The 18,175-nt window shown below is 36.6% G+C and overlaps 1 protein-coding gene across 1 annotated transcript in view; it reads left to right on the top strand.

The window, feature by feature from the left end:
- LOC131065516 (protein SEMI-ROLLED LEAF 2) overlaps positions 1-18,175 on the top strand; it is a 198,064-nt gene that overhangs the window by 130,427 nt on the left and 49,462 nt on the right. Inside the window, exon 14 of the mRNA XM_058000022.2 lies at positions 6,732-6,807. Within this exon, the coding sequence (XP_057856005.2) occupies positions 6,732-6,807 (76 nt within the window). The remainder of the gene's footprint in view (positions 1-6,731; positions 6,808-18,175) is intronic.

The raw sequence follows: 18,175 nt of genomic DNA, 5'->3' as shown, positions 1-18,175 counted from the left end.
GACATATCTGCCTCATTCAAAATACAATTTATACACATCCTTCAAGCGAAACACATATCTGCTAATGATGCGAAGTTCACACATGCTTAAGGATGCGAAGTATCTGAGTTCACACATGCCTAATGATGCGAAGTATACAATCTGATTAATGCAAAAGCTGGTGAAGGAATTTATGTGAATCATCCCTGCCAATTAAAGAAGCAAACATCAAGTTCTTGCTGTCATAAAAAAGGTTGAGCTGTTCTAGAATTAAAGTGCCAGGGTTACTGAATCAGTGTAGATCTAAGACACATCAAGAAGTGCAGATCTAGAGGCTTGAGTCTGAGTGCTGATTGGTGTGTTGAAGGAGCAGACCTGATATACATGAAAGTGCAGACCTGTGGTTGATTCCATCAGCCCTAAGAGCAAACACTTCAGACATCTTCAAGGACCTAAGATAAGTGTTGTAACTGTTATATGAATATAATCCATAATCAGATCTGAGGATCTTTTCTGGCTGGATTTTTCCTCCTAGGAGGTTTTCCCAGGGTAACCATGTGTTGTTCTTATTTCTTTGTTCATTTCTATGTCATGCCTAAATCTAGAAATCTCTAAATCTTTCAGCTAATCAAACTAAATTCTGATTTCTGAGTTTATATTAATCTAAATGTAGTAAAAATAACATGGTATCAGAGCTATAGGCTAGATCAACTTTCAGTTTTCAGAATTTAGTACTCCTTTATTTTCAGATTGTTGTCTCATTCACAGGTTAGGTTAATGGGGCTGAAAGTTGAAGATAGGCTTGATGGAAATATCAAAGATAGGTTCGTACCAACCAGTGATCAGATTTAATCATGTAATTTCAGTCTCTTGTCCTTTCCTTCTTTGGTGACAGGTTAGTAAATATAAGGATCTCTCAATAAGACGACTTTTATAACAATGAAAACATTAAATGTTAAATGAATGAATCTTCTATTTTAGTCCTTGTTAAACCGAATATTATAAGAGGATGCTTGGTTAATTAAGGTTGTTGTTAAGGGCTTATTATTTTGGGCTGCAACTTTATGTAGTGGTTAAGATCTGATTTAAATAAGAGTTGTAGATCTGATTGTGAAAGGGTGCGTCTCTTGCCAAAGAACATACATGATGAGGAGGTGTGACCTCTCCCTCATATTGAGAGACATAAAGGAAAAAAATCAAAGCATCTAGTGATATCACCTTGGATCAGATCAGATCAGAACTGTTATTAAGTTACAGGCAGTAACATCTTTGTTCTAGGTGGTATGCATGGGGATGTGCTTAATGTATGCTTAATATATGATACCTGATAATGTTCTTATGCAGAATTTAATAATAATATTAATATGGACTGCAATATGTATGACAGTTATACTTAATTTCATATATATTCATAATACATGACAAGTTAGTATACTTATAGCCTAATGCTTGTTACTACTGTCAGTATTTAAGAAAGTTGAGAATGGAGTTGTTTCCAAAGAGGGGCAGTCTAAATCCAATCAATAGGATGATTCGCAAGATAGGGTAAGGATGAGCATCCCGTAAACTTTGAGGGTATGGTCCCAAGATAGGGTAAGGGCTCGGAACCGTAAACCTTGAGGGAGCCTATTGTATCTTGGTCTCTGAGCACTTTGGTAACATAGCCATCCCCTTCTTCCTTAGAACTGAAGTAGTAATGTAGGTTGACACTTGCATTAAGAATTATGAATGATAAAATTAATTAGCTAGTATGATATAATTAGTTCTCTAGTATGGTAAATGAACAATTTACTTATTAATAATTGATAAATTAATTGAACTATGGAATATCACAAATTGATTCATGTTAAGATAGATTTTGTCTTCTAATCAATTTAGTTGAAGTCATAAGTATTTTGAAATAGATTAATTATGGTTAAAACAGGCCTAAACCTAGTAGGGGAAATTTTGTGTACGTGCCTGTCTGTGACCTGATCAATTAAATACTAAAATTAAATATGGAATGTATGCCCACATTAAATATCTAGTGCTTAATTGTTCCAATGAGTGAGATCAAAACAAAGAAGAAAAGTTGAACTTCATATATTTGTAAAGACATTGTGAACTTGAATATTTCCTCTCTGTTTTGAACTTCGTTTAATTTGTGTGTGCCTTTATCTATGTGCGTAAGGGAAAATAAGCCAGTTACATAAGTATCGCTGCTAATTGAGTAAATGAAGTATTCATTAATGTCATAAATAAGTGAGTTAGGAATTTATTGTTCACAATGCTTGTATTTGCTATTGGATATCTAGAGGTTGATCTAAAATCCTTTATCAGAATTATTTTATTATATGTTGTAGCTTACTAATTGCTATTGATTCATGGAAGTATAGGCTCTCACTATCATTGCTTGGTAAGTATACTTCACACTCCTTGTAAACATTCTATCAGTACTTCCTCACCTATGATCTGATTGAGTTTTGACTATCAATTGAATGATTTTATAATAGTTACATAAAACTGGCTTTTCAGTTGAGTATTTACTATCATGAAGTGTGAAGTATGGTGATGTACAAGTTTTCAAGGTTATGTGTTACAGGCTGGCTCTTTTAATTTGTGTCACATAAGTATTGTCTCAGCATTCTATGGATCGTTGGTTATACTATTAAAAGAACGCATCTAACTTATCATGAATGTTGTGATCCTCACCCAAGGTCATTTTTATATAACCTCATATAGTAGGTGATGTATGTCGATGGCCAAGGCCTTACTGACATCAGAAATCCACAAGCTTGGATTGATGTGGCTTCAGAGGAAGCTTTGAAATAAGGCATAAGGATCTTCTCACTCAATTAGAAGAAGTTTGAGGATATGTCCTGATCATAATTGCACCATGGGTCCAATTCATAAAAGGTGAAGTTGGCATTTCTCATCCTTGTTTATGAATACTTATGATCTATGATGCTTGGCTATCAGTCTGATATTGAGGATTAAGAGGGAGCCTTATGACCTTCAATAAAACTCTTGGTATGAAAGAGTATTTGATAAGCCTAGGGTTTTTATAAAGATTCTAACATGTTCCTTAAAGTATATGAAATGCTAATTCTGATGATCAAACTTCGATTGATAAAGATAGTCTCTTGATTTAATATACGAAAGAATTAGCTCAAAATTGAGATGGAAGATCTAAACCTAAAATGCATTACTTCTAGGTTAGAAGTGTGGCAAGGATCTAATGAAATTATTCTAAGTCAAGTTTTCTATTGTTATGTTAGAATTATGGATTATAAACTTGTATGGAAACTAACTTGAAGAAGTTGAGTATGTCTGCAGCCAACTATGATCTTGTAGATTCATCTGAATAGAGGCAGGTTGATTGGCGAGTGCTTCAGCTAAGCATATTGTTGCAGGAAAGCATATTTTGATATTCGCAAGACACAATTGATTATGGGCTGAAGCTGCTTAGGTTTAGATTGGTCAAGAAGTGTTACAGAGAAGGAAAACACTTTAAGCATTCACTTGCGGCGATCTCTTGGACCTACAGGGACAGTTCTCAGTTGCATTAAGTATTACTGTAGCTAAATACATTGTTGCAAGTGTTGCATCAAGAGAAGCAGTGTGGTTTCTCAAAATTCTTGTTATGCTGTTTTGATTTATTATCAGGGTTGTATAGAGATACCTGACAATTCAGTGTTTAATGGCAGGACAATCCTGTGTTGCAGATGTTCTCACCAAGTCTCTTGAAGCTTGAGATAGACTTGGAGCTGTGGAGAACACCGCCTTGGTTGAGAGGGAGTCTCAACCTCTGTGATACATTGTGTTGTATCAACCACCCTCTGTGAGCAATGTAAGGTGGTAGTGTACTCTTCTTAGGGAGAAGAGTAATTGTTACCATCCTCTACGGGCAATGTAAGATGGTAGAAAAGATTCTCTCCATCCTCTGCGGGCAATGTAAGGTGGATCCAGTCTATGCTTGTGTGCGAGCTGGAAGACTATGTTATGTAGTTCCATTCTATGCTTGTGTGCAAGATGGAAGACTACAATATTCTGATTATGTCTATTCCATTTCTTGCTTGTGTGCACGATGGAAGATTATGTTTATTAGATTCCATTCTATGCTTGTGTGCAAGATGGAGGACTATGTTTTCATTTTATGCTTATGGAGAGCAATGATTATGTATCTCCACTCTATGCTTGGGTGCAAGATGGAAGATTATGATGTTACATTCTTCTTTGGGAGAAGACTAAGGTAAAGACAATGAATGATGGATATGCGTGATCGATGGCATGGAAAGACTCCATGATGTGCATGAATAATTGTGTATGTATTCATGACTTGCAAGTGTGCATGTTAAAGTTTGAAGTCACCCTCCATAGGCGGTACAAGATGGATGCTATGAGATACTTGTTGTGATCCTCTCTCAGGAATATTTGAAGTTGACAGCTAAGTTCAGATTACAATTTAAACATTGTATGTATTACTTAGGGCTGGGCCCTAATCTTGTAACTTGGTTGTAAGATTATCTCTCCCTAATTAAGAGGGAGTGTTGATTATAATTAGGGAATGGCGGATTCCAATTGCCTTGGGCAACATTGGAATCCGCCCAAGGGGGCCAACCCCTTTCTCCAGTGTATAGGGCTGGGCCCTATACCTCACTTCACTCCACGCTACATAATGAAACCCCACGCTACATGCATAATAATGTGCTTGCTTAAATAGGGCCGACCCTATCTATCAAGGCATTTCGGATTAAAGAGATTCAAATTAAATTAAAAGTAATTTATATTAGGCCGACATAAAAAGGATTTTGCATCACATATATATAAGACATATCTGCCTCATTCAAAATACAATTTATACACATCCTTCAAGCGAAATACATATCTGCTAATGATGTGAAGTTCACACATGTCTAAGGATGCGAAGTATACATCTGAGTTCACACATGGCTAATGATGCGAAGTATACAATCTGATTAATGCAAAAGCCGGTGAAGAAATTTATGCGAATCATCCCTGCCAATTAAAGAAGCAAACATCAAGTTCTTGCTGTCATAAAGAAGGTTGAGCTGTTCCAGAATTAAAGTGCCAGGGTTACTGAATCAGTGTAGATCTAAGACACATCAAGAAGTGCAAATCTAGAGGCTTGAGTCTGAGTGCTGATTGGTGTGTTGAAGTAGCAGACCTGATATACATGAAAGTGCAGACCTATGGTTGATTCCATCAGCCCTAAGAGCAAACACTTCAGACATCTTCAAGGACCTAAGATAAGTGTTGTAACTGTTATATGAATATAATCCATAATCAGATCTGAGGATCTTTTCTGGCTGGGTTTTTCCTCCTAGGAGGTTTTCCCAGGGTAACCATGTGTTGTTCTTATTTCTTTGTTCATTTCTATGTCATGCCTAAATCTAGAAATCTCTAAATCTTTCAGCTAATCAAACTAAATTCTGATTTCTGAGTTTATATTAATTTGAAAGTAGTAAAAATAGCATATGGGAGTATTAGATTAATATTTTATTTCAAAAAGCTTCTTCTTGAGAGCTTATAAATAAGTTCTTTGAACACAGAGATAAAAAAAGAGATTTTGTTCTTGACTTTGTTGTAGAAGTTTTCATTCAAGATAAGGAGTTAGATTATTGTGTTGTTGGTGTGAGAGTTTGTCATGCTAGCAATAAAGAAGATTAGTGTTTAACTTGTGTAACTGCTATCTTCTATCCTTTAGAGTAGTTTAGTATGCTTTTGGGTTATTGTTTGTCTTCAATATCATGCTTAGTTCATTGTCGTCATTGATATTGTTTTTTTGGTTCATTTCTAATTTATTTGTTACTATTAATCTGCTGATCTCTGCTTTAGTTAGTAGATACTATTGTGTTTTAGTTGCTTAACAGAAAATCTCATGGTGAGATAGGGTCCTTTGTGTCTTGTGCTCTAACATTTGAGATAAAAAAGATAGGTCTAGATTGTTTTCAGTATTTTGTTTACAGGCAAAACCTGTGGAAGATAATTTATGTAGTGTGCATAAGTTACAATCTAGTTTATTTGTTTTAGATTATACAAGTAGATTTGATCATTGTGCTTTACCTTTAAATTTGATTCATCGATCACTATTGTTTGAGAACAAATTAAGCAAGCAGATAAAACCTGTTTGAAATTGTTAGTTACTAATTATATAAGGATGTGGCTGTTGAAGCACACATACTCTTTTATTTGTATTTTAGCCATCCCTTGTGTTGCTGTAATCATCATTTTATATTATCATATAGACATGATGTGTATTTTGAAGCATCTCTATTGTGTTATCAATCAAAATTTCAAAAACTTACTTTTCTCTCTGCATCATATGGTTAAAAGCATAGCCATTTCTAGTGGCAATAGGCAGAATAATTGAAATCAAGAAATATATATATTATTTTGAATTGAGAATAATTTTGTATAATATTAATTTTGTCACGGCACACCCTCATTGGCTTCTTGTTTCTTTGACTGACAGTATCTTTTCAAAGATGTAAAAGATGATAGGAAATGAGAGACATTTATTATCTGAACAAATTGTCTGTGTGTTTCTAATCAGATTAGTTTGGATGGTCCTCAGTAGAGTACCGTGCAAACAAGATGCTAATTATATTTCCTTGTGTTGGAAGTTGAAACTTGCTTCTATTGGAATGTTAAATGAAGCTTTGGATTTTGATTTTTCTAATTCCTATGTTTGAATTGATATTCAATGCTCATTTTGTGACATTAATTTTTGATGATACTTTGCCATGCAGAATTCAAATCATTGCATAATTATCCGATCTTTTCAACTTGCTTTATCCCTAAGGGTTATATCAATTGATCCAAATAGTAAGTATCTGAAGAGATTTTTTGGCATAATTTTCTCATAGTGCCTTTAATTTGTGTATATGGCAAGACATTCCATAGCTGCCAAATTCTTTTCTATTCATCTACTGTTTATAGTCATCTTGGAACAATACAGTTGGAATAACTGTAGCCTTTTCTAAATTGTTTGCATTTTTCATCAGGATAACATAAAATGACATAATTTTGAACAGACTATGATTGATAAAGGTTTTGTTATATCTATCTAAAAACTCAATGGAAAGCATGGTAATCTGTTTATCATGTTTATTTAGTGTATAAAATCGATTTAGATTTCTGAGTTGAATATCTATAAGCTTGATCAACTGCAGATATAAATTTCTTGTTTTGTGAATTGTTTTGATCCGTACTGCCTTGACTGTCTTATCTCCCTGTCCCCATCATAGGGGATGGAGTTTATATAATCAGAGCTGCAGCAAGGATTCAGCCCTTCATGCAAGGTGTCTCTTAGATCAAGGATTAGAAAGGCATGATAGAATATATTGGTTGGTCATTTCATTAGATTAATAAAATTGATTTGTCACGAGTGCTACATTGCTGATTCAGGTATGAGTTCAGGTTTGTAGGCATGGTGGTTTGTTTTTAATGGGTTTAGAATGGCTTGGTATGGCCATAGCTATATCTCTATCTATCTATATAATACGCATAATTTTCCTTTGCACAATTGAAAATCATGTGGATTTAGAAGGGGACTCCTTGCCTTGTATCCGCACTGTGCAGAAGAAAAGTACCATGAATTTAACTTCGAAAAAATTGGAGGTAATGTTTAATGCTCAGTCTGCTAAAGGATTTCACTATATGACATATCTTTAGGGAAGCTAATGGTCTGGTTGACAAGTTGGTGGTGTTTGATCAAGCTTGCTTAATGGAGGATCTATCCAGTTCCTTGGATCTCAAAATGAAAGATAATTTGCCATGCACTAGTGTTTCGGCCTGTTAGTCACTTCTTGGTTTGATAAAACCGAGACCCAATGCTCTTTATTTCCTAGTTAGATGGTGGATTGGGTGATTTTTCTTGATGTTGTATGTCCTTGAATTGAAGATGATGTTAGGTCACAGCTGCATAGATTGTTTCAAGTTTGGAACTTACAGATGAAGTTGGTGATCATGGAGATGATTAATCTTCAATGCTGGGATGGCGAGCACATTTACGACCACATCCTTATCAAAAATTTTCTGAGCTTCTATATTGATTTTATTGGATGAAAACTTTTGGGGAGGCTGGCTGCAAGCAACTTCCTGTAGCCATTTCTGGATTCCTTAGGTGCAGATTGCCATCTCTCATTATGATTGAAAGAACTCGCAGAAGGCCTATGCTGGGTATATTTGATTGAAACAAGTTGAAAAACAAGTTAAGTTTGAGCTCTTTCCTAGAATGTTTCCATGAAGGCATCTTTCTAAAAGATTTTTCTTCCTTGCATAGGTTTTTATTAGAGCATACCAACCTTATCTCCTTACCAATTATTGAGGTTGGAGGAATTACGGTGGGTTATGTTCTTCCTCTAGTCATGATTTTTTAATTGCTGCACCCTCGATGATGGTTTTTTTCTCTTGAATTTAATACAATAGGAGCTTACCCCCTTGGTAGCAGCTTGCCAAATAAAAAACCCCACAATCTTGAAAAAATATATATAGAATTAAAAACACAATTGATTGTCACAAAAGATTATTGATGATTCGAAGTCAGATGTCAAATAAATACATAATTGCAATCAATAATCTGTCTTGCTCTTCATTGAGAGCATTAGTGACATATCTTGGTCAATTTGAAACACACGTAGTCACAATGTCACTCGCACTAGGTGTATCATGTGTAGGAGCCTCTTCATCCTCTAACGAAAACATCCAAGTTGGGACACTTAGGGACTATATCCCAATTCTTCATCGACCCTTTTGTGTACTCAATTTGCTTACGTGACAAGAAGTGCAAGTTGGAGTGCACATAGACCAATTCCTCTTAACTCTTTTGTGGCCAATTGGTTGAGCTTAATTGAGTGGATAAATGAATGCCTTTAGTTTTGGTCAGGTGAAGAAGAGCTTACAACTTGTTGAGATTGGATGCAAAGTCATGACACCATTTGCATTTATAAAATTAAAATATAATAAATAGCTGCCATTATTTTTCGTCCACTATCTTGTGCTTATTGTCATTGTTGTTCTTATTGTTTATGCTTCTAGGAGAATGTTGTAAGTACCACTTATGCTTTGTACAACATATGCACCAATCTAAAGTTTTGTGGCATTCTAAGAGCATTGAAAACCTAAATTATAAACGAATTTAACTCAAACTAAAGTTTGTGATTATATGAATTTTACCAAGTAAATGTGCTTGAGAATCTACAAATTACTTTTACACATTGTTCCACAGAGTTTCCTAATGTGGGGATAGGGGGACGGGTTTTGGGGATAGGGGTAGTAGTTTTTAATAGTGAAGATCAAAATATCGACATTGAAACGAGAATTTGCAAAATTTCACAATGATGATTCATGATTACAGTTAATAAAAATTCAAAGATCAAACTTAGACAACAAAATAGGAAATACTAGATAGTAATGTTAATGAATCATGATTCATGAATCAATGCCTTCATGCCTCTAATCATGCCCAACCTCCTTGCCAAACTCCTCATTTCTGGAATTGTTGGAACTGACATGCGCAAGCTCACCTACACCAATGCTAACCAGCCCTATCTATGTAGCATCATCATCAATCTGTGCTAGCTCTTTGGTTGTACATCCCATTTGGTTGCTAAACCCTCCTTGTATGTAATTGTGTTGCACTCAATGAGACAAAAGGCACTATGTCAACCACAAGCTGCTTTGCCCTCCTAGAAGTAAGCCTATTCCTTTTAATGGAGTGGATGAAACTATCTAGTTCCTCTTAACAACAGTTAACTAGAAACTTGGGACAACAAACGAATGGCTAGAGTAGTAGTCAAAGATCTAGCCCCATTCATACTCCACCACAACTTTTTGTCCTTCTGTGACATAGTCTCCCAATCTATCTTGGTCGTCTCTGAATATCCCCAAAGAATGGCAAATTTTGTCCACACAGTACGAATCAAGATGGCCTCTATATGATCATACATCTTCTCAATGGCCTTCATGAACCCATCCTTCACCTCAACATCCTCTATAGATGTTATTTTGTCGGACCTTTGCACATACCACTCTATGTTCAATGCATAGGCAACCAGGTGTAAGGGAGTGTTGAGCTTCTCTAATCTATGTTGAATGATCACCTAAAAATGCTTGGTGTAGAATTGCAATGTGGGGTCGTCTCGCACATCAACCTTCATTTGATTAAGTATAGAATCAATGCACTCATACACCTCTCCAAGGGAAGGTGCATTAGCATCCCCATATAATATCTTTGAAAACTGGAGTAATGATGGAGACAATATGTTTGGCATCATCCCAAAAGACATCATTCTTCACCACCTCCTTCACTCTCAACCCCAGCTGTGTCATTGACTCAGGCGACTGATTCCATTCTTTTGTCATAAATATTAGTTGCAATGCCTCTTGCAAATCAAGCACTTTTTCCAAGAGAATAAAGTATGATGCATATCGAGTCCCTACAGGTTTCAAGAAGTCATTCTTGGAGAAGGACCTGAAGAGTGCACGTAAAGTGTGGTGGTTGCAGATAAACATCTGCACATCTTAAGCATTACTAACAGTTGTTTTGATCCACTTGATTTTACCGATGTCCTTGAGTGCATTATTCATGGCATGCACACAACAAGGAGTCACCAAATAGGTCTAAAGGCTGCCTCAATCAAATTCCTTGCAGCTTTGTAGACATGGGCCATATATGTGACTACCTGCGTCACATTTTGTGGGCTAACCTCCTCTATAGCATTCTAGAACTGAAAAAGAGCATCCTTGTGATGCCTTGAACAATCAGTAGACCTAAGGAAATAAGTGCCTTCTATAGATGTTACCATGATATCGATGAGTGGACAATGCCTAACGTTTGTCCACCCATTTATGACTATGTTGCATCCACTTGTGACCCATGCTCTCTTCATCTTCTCCATCAAAATATTAATCTTGAAATAGTTTTGATCCAAGATTGTTATTCTCAATTTAGTGTCCCTTGGTGGCACATATGATGGTCCCACCTTTATTATCTTTTACACAAGTTCCTTATAATAAGGAGAGCGAGCCACATGGAATTCAATTCCATTGGCAAAGAAGAATTTGCCAATAGCATCATTTGCCTCATCTTTTGTTTCCATAGTGATTAAATCTGTCAATGGTTGTGAAGTTTCCCCTTAGGCTTCGCTGCTATTTAACTGGATGATTCAGTGGCCTTAGACTCTACAAAGTAGAAGTAGAACTGTAGATATCTGATGACCTCTACTCCTTTATGACAAAGTAGCAGATGCAGGTACTTCATCTTCATTACAACCCTATAATTTTAATATTTCAGTCCTATATTACAGGCCCCTTTCCACCTTTTTACATACATTTATACCTTTGCCTCAGACAAGAAGGAAGTGAGCATTAGTTCTAGTAATGCTACCAAACCATTCAAGATTCGACATGTGGCACTTCCACTTTCAAATGCCCTCACCTGTTCTAGGCTTTTATGGCACCTTAAATGGAAATTGTTTTAAAGTTGTCTTTAGATCAGAATGGCTGTTGGCTCATTTCTGCAGGATTTGAGAAGGGCAGCCATACTTTTGACTCTCAATAGAACTTATTTCAGTTAGAGTATTAAAGTCATCCCCTGTTGCTTCTATGCCAGGATTATTAGATGATTCATTTTTACTTTGAATTTCTACTTCAACCTCTTGACCCTCACCCTCACCCATGCTGTGAGAACTCACAACGATAGTGGTGCTGCAAGAAACAATGATTAAATTGTTTTTTCAGAAAACCTACATGTTGCTGTCATAATTGATTAATTGTAAATTTGTCAAATTAAAAACTGTAATGTCCCCTTCTCCGCAGTGATTAGTTCAGTGGTCCATTGGCCTATTCCGGAGACCCATAGGCTATTTGGAAAGGAGAATTAGGGTTTCCAACTTTTGTGGAGTTCTACACAAGCTTTTTAGGGTTTACCAGGAGGAAATTCTTCAGTTTTGTCTATGGTTTCCTTCTGGGTTTTTCATGAGCTCTAGGGTGGTATAACATGCATTTTATTCTTTGGTGAAGTGAGAACTTACTATTTTTAGTAAGTTAAGGTTTGGCTGTTTGGATGATGCTGTCTTATTGAGCTTTCCAAACTCTTTCTTCGGGTGGGAAGATCATGTTTTTCGGAGGAGTATTTCATGACTTACTATTTTTAGTAAGTGGCAGTATTGAGCAATTCTATTTTTAGTAGTTTGGACAAGGTCCCGATCCTGTAGCAGTTCAGTGGTCTTCATTGTTCAGCTTCATCCTGGATTTTGTTGATAATCAGTATTGGAGTCATAAGTGATTTAATTAAATATTATTTCCTTATCCTAAGGTTTAATATTTAATTATTTTATTACTGATTAATGATATATTGGGCGACTTAGGAAAAGACATATTTATATCTAATATCAATGTTATATTTTCCTAAGTTAGGCGTTGAAATTTGAAGAATGCATTATGTTTTTATTGAAGACTTAGGCAAGTTCGAACTTGTTTAAATTATTGGGAAAAATGCAACTTGGGCGCCCACCTTGGGAAATGAAACGAAATGTCATTTGGACGCCATGTGTGAGTGAAATGAAATGCAAATTGGAGGTGAATTTGAGGGCATTTACATTTGAATTTCAGAGGAAAAAAACTATAAATACAGGTGCTTGGCCTCCCATTTGGATATCTTATTAAATTGTATTATTATGCTGCCGGTTTTGTGATTGAAAATTTGAGCTTTGAAGTGTGGCTTCCTAGCTAAGTCTCAGTTTCATACTTGGAGGATAGTACCTAGCTGTGTTCCTGTAATTCCAGTGTTGTCCATGAGGGTTTTGCAAATTGTGGAGAGTTTTGTGTGGATTTTGGAGTGTTTCCTTGTTGCTAGTTGCAGAGTTGCTGAAACCATATTTTGCTCAGACCTCTTGACCAAGTGATTGCATCATTCTGGGTATCGGCTCTTTGGAAGCGTAATGGGAAGACGATCATTCTCCTATCTTGGCATGGCCTTTGGTGGTCATCACAATTTTTGGTTGCAAATCGAAGTTTGCTGCTGTAGCGCCATTTTCAGACTTACCTTGGGATGCGTGCAACACATTCGGGGCTTCCAAGTTGCGAGTTTGAGGTAGTGATTCCGGTTAGTTTTGAGAAAGTTATGAGTGTTTTGGTGTTTCCGGTAGTGGCTGGATAGTGTGTTTTCTTGCTTGCAGAATTAGAACAGCAGTAGTGTTCGAGTGTGGTGTGATTTTGATTGTGGTTTGTTTGAGATCAACAGTAAGCTTCTTATCTTATCTCATATCTCTATTTTGTAAGATTGTTTCAGTAGTACTGATCAATCATTCTTGTTGTTCTTATTTCTAATTCCCACTACATAAGTGGAAGAGGCTGGCTTAGCCGCCTTCTTGCTTTGTAATTTAGTTTATGTACTCAGTCCTCCCACTGAATAAGTGGTTGAGTGATAAGTTTTATGCAATTGTCCTCTCGCTGAAATATGCAGTAGAGTGATAGCTTAATGTAATGTCCTCCCGCTGAAATATGCGGTAGAGTGATTGAGTTTCAGTTTCTTGTTATTTCCCTTGGTTAGTTTACCGCCAAGAGTTCAATTTCTATCCTGTTGGATAAGCAGAAGGGGCTGGCTTGCCGCTCGTGCATTGTAATTTCAGTTTGATTTATGGTGCTAATGATCCCCGGAACACTGTATGCTCTCACCCTCCCAGATTGGGCTCTTGGTGAACAAGAGGTGGAAGGGTTCCCTTTCAGCAGTTTGGTTTATTTCTCTAACCTTAACGGGTTATGGTGTTTGCTTGTAACTTTTATTGCTAAAAACAAAAAGAATATTTAAGGGGAATATTACAAAAACATTGCATTGAGTTTAAAATATTTGAAGCAAACTTGAAGTTTTGAACAATGAAGTTGAGTGCATTATTCAAAGAAACAACATTGAATTTGAGTGCATTATTGCCTACAAATTGTCAAATTCTGATATAATTTATCAAACAACAAACAATGACAAAAATGGGCAGTGTTTTCATTGTTTCTATGATTCATAATAACAGGGTTTTCATTGTTTCGAATTTCAATTTCAAACAACACAGTGTTACTTTTCTTGTTTAAATCATTTATGAATCATAAATTTAAATCATGATTCGTAACAGTTGCATTGAACAATGTGGATGAACAAAAAATGTTTTGAATGCCTACCTTGAATCTTGCTTCGTATTGTGACCTAATCACACATCACCCCATTCCAAATGGGGACCCCCTTGCATTTTTGTCCACTTGGTTTTTTGGTTGTGAGTTTTTGGGTAGTCAAACAACAATTCCTCAATCTCCTCAAGTCCCCAAGCATTTTGATGAATTTTGGCTAAGTCCGGAAGCGTTTTGATGAATTTTGTCCAAGTCTGGAAGCATTTATAGTCTATTTTAGGGTTCTTATCCTTAGGACTTAGAAAAGAAGTCAGCAATCTAGGGCATAGTGAAATTTGAGCCAAGTGTTGAAAAGGAAATCCTTGAAGGAAGTTACAGGTGAAATTTGAGCATTTTTTACAACTTACTATTTTTAGTAAGTTTCACTATGGGATTGGCATAATTTTGTGTTTAAACAAACTTACTATTTTTAGCAATGTCTATTTTTAGTAAGTTTCACTGTGTCCCAATTTGCCCTAATTTTGTGTTTGGAAGAACATACTATTTTCCTGAATATTTAGTTCTAAATCCGAAAAAGTAGAAGAGCAAGTAGGTTATCAAATTTTGACTAAGTCTAGAATTCTCCTCGAAAGGACAAAGCATAAAGAAATCTATTCTTGGGTGCAATTCCCAATAACAGTGGGACTTTTCCTCTTTTCCAAAAATCCTCCCCTACCTCCAAAATGTGCCCAGGATACCTTGATGGGCACAACTCCCTAGGCAAGGAGAATTTCTCCATGACTCCCAAAATCCTCCACTAGGCCCAAAATGCTCCCAAATAGCCTCTTGGGGTGCAAATCTCAAGGAGGGAAGTATTCTTCACCTCACTCAAAATGCGCCCAGCCTCCCTCCTTGGGCACATTTCCCAAGGCAGGGAAGAATTCTTCCTTAATGCAAAATCCTTCTCCTGGCCTCATGTGCGTCAAATGTGCCTAGACAGCCTCCCTGGGCATAGATTCCTAGACAAGGAGGATTATTCCTCATTTAAAAATTCCTCCTTTAGGCACAAAATTTGCCCAAGCATGCTTGGAGACTTGGAAATCATAAAAAATGGCTGTTTTAAAATTTCCTCATTTGGACCCCAAGCATGCCAGGATTCTTGGAAAGTGAAAAATTGGTTAAGTATCAGAGAATTCCTCCTTCAAGTCCAAAATGCACCCAAGCATTCATCAAGTCATGGAAATTTGAAATTATTACTAAGGCATGGAAAATCCTTCAGGTCCTCTCAAATGTGTCCAGCTTCATGATGGCATGAAAGGATGAAATTTCAACAAGAAAAATTTCATCCCTAGGCTCCAAATATGCCCATCCCTAGGAAGGGAGGAAATGATAAATTTTGCACAGTGTTGACAAATCCTTCTCCAAGATTGATATGCAGTCAAGGATTCCTTAGAAATTTAAATTCAAGAATTTTACTAAGGTAGGAAAATCCTTCACGATATCTCATATTCGTTAAAGAAGGAAAGAAACGCGTGGAAGACAAGACTAAAGCATGCAAAATGAAATATTCTTCATTAATGGGGCGTAAGTCAAGACATAATGGAAGTTCTTATTTTTGAAGTCAATTGTGACGAGTGGGTTCCACAAGAACGACAAGTCATCTTCCCCTCATGTTGGAAACATTCAGTGTGATTGGAATGGAATTAATGCAGTTGCCAAATTTGTCTCAGTGCCAGGTGGGTGAATTTCTTGTTTAAACAAGACATGAGAGTTCTTTCTTCACAATGCATTGTGGAGAATTTAAGCAAGAGCAAGATGTGAAAATAGCTAAGGTGTGCGTTTTTATCATCCAAAAGTTCTTTTCTTCGGAGGTTTTATTTATTCTAGGTCTGGAACATGCCGCATGGAATTCTTCCATTGGTGGATTTTTTTAAAGATTTCCTTAGCATGAATTTAATGTTATTTATTTTATTTTGCAGGAATGGAAGAGTCAAGCAAGGTGGCAAACACTTCTAGGTAGATGTAGATAAAAAATGAATAGAAAGGATTCCTGCTCGAGTCAAAGATCATTGCAAAGTGGAGAGAAGTCAGTGACACCAACTTAGGAACATTCAAGTTGGAAGAATTCAAGAAAAGGATATTTGGTCACGATGGACATCCTTCGTCAGCTGTTGCCAAGAAGATTGTTAGAAGTGGAATCGTGGTAGCTGTCAGTTTCCCTCTTGCCATGTAGTGCTCTTAGTTGATCATAAATGTGCAAAACGCTACGATGTCAAGAGAAGGGCAATTGTGGGACTTGATGGCAAATCACACTGCTAAGGCAATTGGTGAGGCTTTGGAATCTCCGCTTTTCAATCCATGATGTTCAAGACAAAGGAAAAGGGCGGCTATGCATGATTCCTGAATAGAAGGATGCAGTGGAATCATCAACAAAAAGTGGATGCAAAAGCCAGAGCCTCGCCATTCCAAAATGCCCAAGTAACTCATCAACATGGACTTCAAGCAAGAATACGGTGATCTTGTGATGATGAGCCAGATTATGGGATGTCCACAGGCATTCATCTTTGAGGCATGGATGTTTTACTTTGTTGTGACCTTTTCACACATTGCCCCATTGTAAATGGGGACCCCCCTAGTTTTTACACCCTCCTGGTCGTTCGGTTTGGTTTTTTGGGGTCTTTTGGTGGCAGTCTTGTCAGTCTCTCTGGTTTGCAAGTGTTCAGGGGTCAAATCGATTAAGTCTGCTTTTCGTTTGGGTGAATTTGATGAAGTCTAGGGCTTGTTTTGTCGATTTTATGGTTTCTTCTTTTAGTCCTAGATTTTAGGGGTTTTTGTTAGGGTTTTGGAAAAACTGAACATATAACTTGAATTGGGGACCCGACCCTTGAAGGAACCTCCCAGTAAAATTTCAGCGAAGATGGAGCAACTTTTTATTTTAAGAAAGTTCCTATTTTTTAGCGATTTTACAGAGTCCCGGAATGTCTTCATTTTGCCAAAAATCAAAACTTACTATTTTTAGTAATTTCTATTTTTAGTAAGTTTCTATTTTTTAGTAAGTGCTTTCCTGACCTATTTTGTCCAAATCCTAACATTTTGAAACACTTACTATTTGGGAAAATCTATTTTTGGCAGGTTCATCCCTGAAGATGTTGAAGATTGAACGTTCTTGAAGATCATTTCTAAATCCGGAAGAGTCAGAAGGCAAGGAAGTTGCATCAAAAAAATGGTTAAGTATGGAACTCCTATTTCAGAAGTGGGAAGTATGCAAAATCATCTAAGTCTGGAAATTCACATCAATCCACAAATGTCATCCTAATCCGGAAATGGCCTGAAATTTGACTAAGTCTGAAAATTTGAAAGATCTAAAATCCAGGATTTGCATTATAACTCCTAGAGATTTGAAACCACTCTCAAACATCCTGCCAATATATATGAAACTTAACGTATAAGTGGCATTTCAATATGCACTTATACTTAAATGTTATATTTCATATATATATTCTAATAAAGGAAAATTCCTCCATGGTCAAAATTCCTTCCTCCTAGCAAAAATCCGCCCAAGACATTTGCATGGCGCCAAAGTAAGGTCAACGTGGAAAATGGAAAATATTGTGAATTCCATGACAAGGTAAAAAATCTGCCCAAGAAGGTCATAGGGCATCAGAATGAGGTGACCTTGGAATTTATTGAAATGCATTGAATCCTTGGCAAGCACAAAATTCCGCCCTACTCCTTAGGAGGGTGCCAAATAGAGGGAGTTAGGGAAGAATGGAAAAGGTTCAAAATTCCTGCTTGAACGAAGAATTGCGCCTATGAGTAATGGAGACCGCCAAATGGAGGGAGTTAGGGAAGGTGAAGAAATTTGATGAATTCCTCCTCTGAGTCAAAATTCCATCCATGCTAGAAGCAGGATTCCAATAATCAAATGGCCAAGGATGAAATGAGAATTTCTTCACATAGTGAATTCCACACCTAGTTGGAAAATTAAAAAAATTGTCTACGCATGAAAATCCAAGGGTCAAGGAGGAATGAAAAGCATAAATCCCCTCGGGAAAAAAATGGAAAAAAATTGAAAAAAATTATTTTTAGACACCAA

The sequence above is a fragment of the Cryptomeria japonica genome, chromosome 4 (genome assembly GCF_030272615.1).
Source record: "Cryptomeria japonica chromosome 4, Sugi_1.0, whole genome shotgun sequence".
In the NCBI taxonomy this organism is placed as follows: Eukaryota; Viridiplantae; Streptophyta; class Pinopsida; order Cupressales; family Cupressaceae; genus Cryptomeria; species Cryptomeria japonica.
The sequence above is the reverse complement of the archived record's forward strand: the minus strand, read 5'-3'. Positions and strand labels throughout refer to the sequence as shown.